The sequence below is a fragment of the Arachis ipaensis genome, chromosome B9 (genome assembly GCF_059453495.1).
Source record: "Arachis ipaensis isolate K30076 ecotype BB chromosome B9, ASM5945349v1, whole genome shotgun sequence".
NCBI classification, from domain to species: domain Eukaryota; kingdom Viridiplantae; phylum Streptophyta; class Magnoliopsida; order Fabales; family Fabaceae; genus Arachis; species Arachis ipaensis.
The window spans coordinates 5,008,395-5,016,244 of record NC_142444.1 but is presented as its reverse complement, the minus strand read 5'-3'; the positions used below and the strand labels follow the sequence as shown (position 1 = coordinate 5,016,244).

Below are 7,850 nucleotides of genomic sequence, written 5' to 3'. Positions count from 1 at the left end.
ATTGATTCTGGATCTAGTCGGTTGGACCGAACCGAAATTTGGCCGATTTTCAGAAAATGACATCATTTAGTTGTTTTTTAGAAAACAACGGACTTTGTAATACGAGTTCTGGTCTTCTCTTCTCTCATCATAGTTGTTAAAACCAAATTGACCCGGTCGGATAGACCAAAAAACCAGTGAACTGGCCATGGAATCAGTCTGAATAGATCAAGGGACCGGATAAAAAAAAAAGAATAAGTGAAAATCGGTTTCACCCGGTTGGTTCTAGTAAAAACCGGTGAACCAGCCGGTTTTAGAAACACGAACCGGTTCAGATCTTTTTTTTTTTAAGAAAAACCCTAGTTCAATAACCCACCCCACCCCCAGCGCTCTCGCTCTCACTCTCACACACACAGGCACAGCGCCGCCCCCCTCTCCCAGCCCTCTCACTCTCACCTCGGTTCACCGCCACCGCACGCTCGCCTCCGCCGCCGCGCCTCTCGCCGAGTCTCCTCCGCTCGTCGTCCCTCGCGTGCTCGTCGCCAGCGTTCTTGCTCCCTCTGCCTCGTATTCCGCTCGTCCGCCATCACTGCACCCAACGCCTGGTGTGCTCCACTGCTCGCATCTTGCATCTCTTCCTGCAGCTGTGCTTCCTGGTGACTGCTCGCGTCTCGCCGCGCCGCGACTCCGTCCCTCCCTCGCCTCTCTTCCGCGGGTGTTGCTGCCTGCACTACATTGCTCGATTCTGCCGCTGCAACAACAGTCAACATGTAAGTTTTTCTTTTTTCTTTTTTTAGTTATTCTAATATTCTATATTAATTTTTAATAGTTGACATTGATGTTATTTCTGTTAATTTTATTGTAGTTTGATTTATGAATCTGATTAGAATATGGTAGAGGTTGAAATTGAATGTTGAAATGTTATTTTTGTTAATTTTATTGTTGAATTGGTTTATGAATTGGGTTTGCTCACTGTGAATATGCAGTGATTTTGTTGAGTGTTGAATTGGTTTATGAATTATTTTGCTGATTATGAATGATTTTGTTGATTGATGAATTGGTTTATGAATTGGTTTTGCTGATTATGAATACAAAGTGATTTTGTTGATTGTTGCTGCTGTAAATGATGTTGAATTTCTTTAGATGCTCAGATTTTGAAATTATTCATTGGATATAGTTTACAGATTGTTATTCTTAATCTATCAAATTAAGATACTATCCTTAATGTTCAGAAATCATTTGTTGTTCTTTGTTTTTTTAATGGCTACTCTGAGTTTGTTCAGAAATCAATTTTTTGTGCTCAATGCTCATACTCCGAGTTTGTTCACTACTGTAATTTTTGTCTTTTTTTTTTTTTTTTAATTTTTGAAGCTGAAAATTTTGACAATCCTTGTTCATTTTTGGAAAAGCTTGTTAATCTTTGTTAAAATTGTGCTTAAAACCTTGTTAAAATTATGATGGTGTATAGTTTGTTATTTTTCGTTTTTAACTCAATGAAGAAAAGCATAAAGTGGTAAGCTTTGTTAGAATAGATTGTTCAACCTTGTTTTTAGTTCAACAAAGAAACAGATGAATAAAATTAAGTCAATTAACTAGATGCGAAGATATCGAATATTTGTTGCTGGTTTAGTTAATTCAATAAAATTTGCTTATTTCTTGTGACTTTTTTTATGAGTTCAATAGTGATATAATGAGTGATATAATTAGCGAACAAAACGAATAGACCCACTGAGCTTGATTGCGCCTCTCAGTCCTGCATCCGAATCACAATCATGGAGGATCAACCTGCAACACCACCACCAGCATCATCATCATCATGCTGGAGCAGCGTGCTGAAGAATCAGGCAACTGCGAAGCCACCTCAGCAACAATCCATTCAGAATGGTCGAGGCTTGGTCGAGAGCTGCAAATCCGCCCATGGCGTTTCTGTGGCTGTTGTTGACGCCAACGCCATCATTGATGGCGGCGAGAAGCTTCACAGCCTTGCCGACAAGTTTGTGTCCGTCCCTGAAGTCATGGAAGAAATCCGTGACCCTGTTTCACGCCACAAACTTTCCTTCCTTCCCTTCACTATCGATACCATGGAGCCCACTCCTGAAGCTATCAACAAAGGTAATCTTTCAGAAACTATGAGCCTATCATTTGCATGTGGGTGTAAATAAGGACTCATTATGCATTAAGCATTAATCTTTGAGTGCGTTGTTAAATTGGACAATACAAGTGAATACGTTCCGCAGAATTTAATTTGAAATTCTAGTGAAATTATCTTGGACATTAATTTAATGTTCAAAACTGCTGCTTTTTAATTCAATCTAGATGTTATATTATGATTAATAGCCATTGCATTATTGTTTGTGAACTGATAGTGTGTATTGGCTTCTAACTTATATTACCAATGGAATGCTGTAGTTGTCAAGTTTGCTAGGGCTACTGGTGACCTGCAAACTCTTTCAGATGTTGATCTCAAACTCATAGCTTTGACTTACACTTTGGAGGCTCAAATCCACGGGACACAAAATCTCAGGGAAAGTCCACCTCCTGTTCAAACGGTGAATGTTCCGAGGTTGCCTGAGAAGGACATGCCAGGGTGGGGTTCTAATGTGCCTAATATGGAGGAGTGGGAAGCATTGGAGCATCAAGCTGAGGACAAGTCGAATTCCAATTCAAGGATCCTTCCTTTGAAGGACTTAAACCTGAATGTTGTTTCTCAAGAAAGTCATTCAGAAGATGGTTCAGGGGAACATAAAAGCGAAACTTCCTCATATATTCAACAGCATCTTGAGTTAGGATCAAGTAAGCCTAAGAAATATCAACCTAAGAAAAAGGAGATAAATATTGAAGGGAAGATCATGGTGGCTGCTGGAATTGATGCATCTCAAGGACAAGTTGATGGCGACGAGGGTGATTGGATGCCTGCTGTCAGCCGAAATACTCATAGGAGATTTCTACGAAGGAAAGCTAGACGTGAGTTGTATGACACATTATCCAGTAATCAAGATCAGCAAGATTTGGAAGAAAATGTCGATGATGTTACTGAAGATGCTGGAGCTTCGTCTCAGCACATTCATCAAAATATTGACGGAAACCATATTCGAAGTGGTGTTTCTGTGAATGATCAGATAATAGAAGAGAATGAAAGTAATGAAACGCTCCCTGCACTTATGAAGCAAATGATGCTAGAAGGTTCACCTGAAGTTCTTGATGATGAACAAAACCCAGGTTTCTCTAAACCTTGTGAGACAGATACAGTCAACGGCGAATCAAACCACCTGGAGCATGCAAGCCAGACTAGTGAAGTTACTGATTTGTCATATGCAGATGATGATAGTAGTGAACAAAGTTGGATGGTTCGATCATTATCTGAATCAAGTGTAGCCTGTGTAACAGGTGACTTTGCAATGCAAAATGTTCTTCTCCAGATGGGTTTGCGCTTGCTGGCTCCTGGAGGTTCACAGATACACCAACTACACAGGTAATTTACTTGAGCTTCTTAAATGCTTATTATGTCTTTACAAATCGCTAATCATCACTATTCGCAACTTACATAATGACTTGTGACATCTGGTATTTGCATGTAGTTTAATAATATATTCTTTGCATCGCAATATGGCAATTCCTATGTGCTTATGTCTCAATTGTTTGTCCAGATGGATACTCATGTGTCATGCCTGCCGCACTGTTACTGCTGATATTGGGAGGATTTTCTGTCCAAAATGTGGAAATGGTGGTACCCTACGTAAGGTAGCTGTTACTGTTGGTGAAAATGGTATAGTGATGGCAGCCCGTCGACCTCGAGTAACATTACGTGGTACAAAGGTGAGCTTGGTTTGTTTTCGAAAACTACATGTTTAAATTTTTTTTTTTTAATAATGTATTGCATCTTTTACATGGCTTTATTTGCAGTTTTCACTGCCTCTACCCAAAGGCGGCAGGGATGCAGTCACAAAGAACCTGATTCTCCGCGAAGATCAGCTTCCTCAACGGGTACTTTATCCTAAAACAAAGAAGGCTAACAAGAAGGTAGTTAATCTATACGTGCTGAAACTACTTATATAGCTGCTGAGTCCGTTTCCAATTGAATTTGCTGCATCTTCCTGTCGTCCTTCCCATTCGGAGACTTACCTTCATACTAACCATAGCTACTTTAATTTATTTATTTTTTTCTTTTTTCTTCACAGGATGATGACATTTTCGCATCAGGCAGTGTCTTCACCCACCACACTGATAAGCGAGCTCCTTTCCAGCCTCCCATAAGGAAAGCATTAGCAGTTTTTAGTGGCAGGAGAAATCCCAATGACAATCACTACTCCGGTTCTAGACACAAGTAGTGGATATGTCTAAATTTTTTTTGGCTATTCTCTCCACCACAATTTTGTTTCACTTCTTTGTTTTGTGGAGTTAACATGGAAAGTTTGTTTAGTTATAAAATAATGATTAAGGGTTTGATGTTGTGTCCAGATCCCTTGATTACCCCTCTTATGATTGTGTTATGTGTGGATACAGCTGAAGAACTATTAACGTATAAAAACTAAAGTTTTTCCCTTCATTTCTTCCATATGTATATGATTCAAGCGTATTAAAAACTTAGGAATTAGGATGTTTTACAAAACTTAAAGTTGTCTTATCCGGTAAAGATGTGGTTGTGCACTTTCCCACCATAAAAAATAGATATTTTTGTCATTTACAACCGTAAATTATTTTTTATTCCGAAGGTACACACCCACATAAGTAAAAGACCAAAAAGTAGTTGTGTTATAAATCCATGTACTTTGGATAAACATGTTTTTGTTTCTTATCTTTGATTATGACTTCATTGGATTTTCCTATCTTTGGATTCAGATTCTTAAATACTGCCAAGCAGAAGTTTCACCACAACGACCAATTGACATTTCATCTACTATTCTATTGTAAATTTTTTCTTTAACTTGTAATTTTATAGATTTTTGAATTTTTTTAATTTGTCTCTCTTAATTCAATGACTTTCACTAGCATTACTTTCTAACTAATATTAATAATAAATTTAATAAATAACCTCCATTAGCATTATCTTCTAAACAGTGAATTTAATATTATTATTACGTTATTTTTTAAGAAAAAGTTATCATCAATTTTGTTTAAAATATTATTTTATTTATATATATTTTATGTTATAGATAAAATAGTTTATATATTATATTCTTTTAATAAATTTTTCAAATAACCTATATATTATATTATTCCTTGGATTTGTTTTAATTTGCATAATTTTATTTTCTTTAACTTATATAAATGATTGTAGAATTTTATTTGACGATAAAAAAATATTTTTAGTGAAATAGAATTTACATGAATAAAATTTTATTTGAGTGTTAAGATATTATTTTTGTATTTATATGTTCATTTTTTTAGTTAAAATAAATCTAATTTATTTATCAAATCAAATAGGAAAAAAGTTGATTCTCTTTTTTATACTTTATCAAAAAGTTCAACTTAAGACTGCTAAACATAGAAAAATGTTGGAGCTTAAATTCTGATTTTCTTAAAAAAAAAAGGATTATTATATTTGTTTTTTTATTTTGGGTCTGAACTTTATTATATTTAGTTTAATTAAAAAAAAATAGATATCGAGGCTGAAGTGTCAGTTTTTTTACGCTAACACTGCATATTGGGCTTCAATTCGACACCAAATATTGGGCTTATATTGTAAGCGTTAGAATCGGACTTAAAATAAACCCTATTGGACAGAAATTACATATGACCCTTCATATTTAAAAGATTACTGAAAAACATACTAAATTCAGCATTCATCATCACTAAATTTAGAAAAGAAAAAAAAAAAGTCAAACATCTTGACTTACACTGATAATGCTATTGTTTCAAACAAGAATTTCTAACTAAAGTAGTCTTGCCGTGTTGATATGGAAGACACTAAGACATTCTTGTAGGTTCAGACGAATGCTTATATATTTTAAAGTTTAGGATTTAAATAACATTTTCACAATTAATTCTGATTTTTTTTTTGTAATTTCTTAATCCCCTATGGCAACACCTAATGCAATGGCCTTCCATCTAAGATTAGGGTAGCTTCTCCAAAGGAACATGCACTTGATGGCCATGAGGAAAATGGGAGAGCCGGATAAGGCGGCCGGAAGAATCCGGGAAGCGGCGACGCTGGTGTCGCCTCATTCGATCCCATTATAGTTTCATTGAGCTCTTCTTCCACATTGCTAAGTTGTGAGTTCTTAGAAGGTTGAAGTAATACTTGTTCTTCTTTTAGTGAAGCCGAATTTGAAGCCTAATACATCAAAGAAATAATGTTTTCAACAATGAGCTTATAGCTCAAGAAATTATCGTAACTCATAAGTAGTATAAAGAATTAGTCTTACATCGGAAAAATCTAGAAAAAAGTGAAGGTATTATAATCAAAGACTAACCATATTTGGGAACATGTCGAAAAGGCTTGATCGTCGTTTTCGCGGTGTGGCGTTGCTCTGCCGGAGCCGGATGAAGTACTTCTGAGCATGACTTGCTACTTGAGTTGGAGTTCTTGATACAACGAAATTTCGCGATATTCCACGCCAGTCTCCTTTTCCTAATTTCTCCAACCCAATTAAGAACAATCGATGTTCTTCTTGGCTCCATGGAATCCCTAAAATATAGTATTTTAATCAACATGTAATTAACTACATTCTCTCTAGTCTCTACCTCCTTCACCTAGCAAGAGAGGACACTTAATTTGTTTTTTTTTTTTTTTAATCACATGCAGACTGCAGATATTTTATGTGAAATTTATAATAAAAAATATTTAAATAAATTAATATATTTAATTAAATTATTATCTAATAATTCTTTTAAATTTAAAATATATAGATTACAACAATGTTAATAATCTAATACAATTATTACTTAAAATAAACATTAATTATTTATTGACGTGTTTATATAAATTTTAAAATAAATAGTTTTATGACATTTAATCAAAGTCTAAAATATAAATATTGACATAAATTAATTTTAATATTTTTATGCGTATATTTATTATATAATGTCACATTAATAAAAATAAAAATAATAATATGTAAATTAGTATCAAAATTAAATTCTAAAAAATATACAAAATTTTAATCTTCAAGTAGCTTAAATTTGGCGGTTACAAACCTTTGTTTATGGAAGGAGGAGGATGGTGGCAGTTGATGGTGGCGGCAGGGGTTGATGGGTCATTATCCAACACGTAACCGTCAGAGGAGTAGTGTGAGAAAGGAGAGTTATGATTAGGTGATGCGGCGGAGCATGATCCTGATCCGTGGGTCATGGACAGGGGGACCCCAAAGAGCTTCACTGTAGTAACGGTGGTGCGAGACGCAGAGGAGTAGTAAGGGCATGTTCTGGAGTTGTGACCATTTTTGCTGCACCCGGAGCACCTCCGATTCATGATTGTCATGCCAATGTGATGTGAAATTATTGAATGAATCACTTGTAGCTACCTACCCTCATCAATAATGTAGCAACAAAATATATGGTGTATTTAATTATATTATTTTGGATTTGTAATTGCTTAATAAAAAGTAGCTATGGAGTCAAAGCTTGTTTGCATGTGATGATGATGTGTATAATTTGTAGTTAGATCGGAAAATGTGATGCATGTGTTGTATTGTGGGGAGAGACTAGAAATGACAGAGACAGAATATATGTCTATATATAGACAACACAATAAGGTACTATGTTGTGGATATGGATAATGTATATGGATTTGGATATATATAGACCTTGATTTAGAGGATAAAGCTTGTCTCTAACCCCACTTTTTCAGGAATAATTACAAAAAAGTAAAAGATTATTATTAACTACTCTTTTTCTTATCACAATCGTAGGAATGACAAATAGGTTAAAAT

The 7,850-nt window shown here is 35.3% G+C and overlaps 2 protein-coding genes across 4 annotated transcripts; one reads left to right on the top strand and one right to left on the bottom strand.

Annotated features, from left to right (window-relative positions):
• The first annotated feature begins 300 nt into the window (after positions 1–300).
• On the top strand, positions 301–4,525 carry LOC107617322 (RNA-binding NOB1-like protein). Of its 3 annotated transcripts, none has more exons than XM_088499525.1 (6): positions 301–749; positions 1,731–2,091; positions 2,389–3,451; positions 3,627–3,795; positions 3,883–3,999; positions 4,158–4,525. In XM_088499525.1, the coding sequence occupies exons 2-6, from the start codon at positions 1,752–1,754 to the stop codon at positions 4,305–4,307; spliced, it is 1,839 nt and encodes a 612-aa protein (XP_088355651.1). In that variant the 5' UTR covers positions 301–749; positions 1,731–1,751; the 3' UTR covers positions 4,308–4,525. The 3 variants fall into 3 exon arrangements, with proteins under 3 accessions (XP_088355651.1, XP_088355652.1, XP_088355653.1); XM_088499526.1 differs by having other exon boundaries at positions 348–749; positions 1,663–2,091; XM_088499527.1 differs by having other exon boundaries at positions 370–749; positions 1,687–2,091.
• A 1,166-nt stretch (positions 4,526–5,691) lies between these two features.
• Positions 5,692–7,529, bottom strand: LOC107617323 (transcription factor MYBS3-like). Its single transcript, XM_016319063.3, has 3 exons — positions 7,117–7,529; positions 6,393–6,607; positions 5,692–6,253 (listed from the first exon to the last, which is right to left on the bottom strand). The coding sequence occupies exons 1-3, from the start codon at positions 7,397–7,399 to the stop codon at positions 6,008–6,010; spliced, it is 744 nt and encodes a 247-aa protein (XP_016174549.1). The 5' UTR covers positions 7,400–7,529; the 3' UTR covers positions 5,692–6,007.
• Positions 7,530–7,850: the final 321 nt, after the last annotated feature.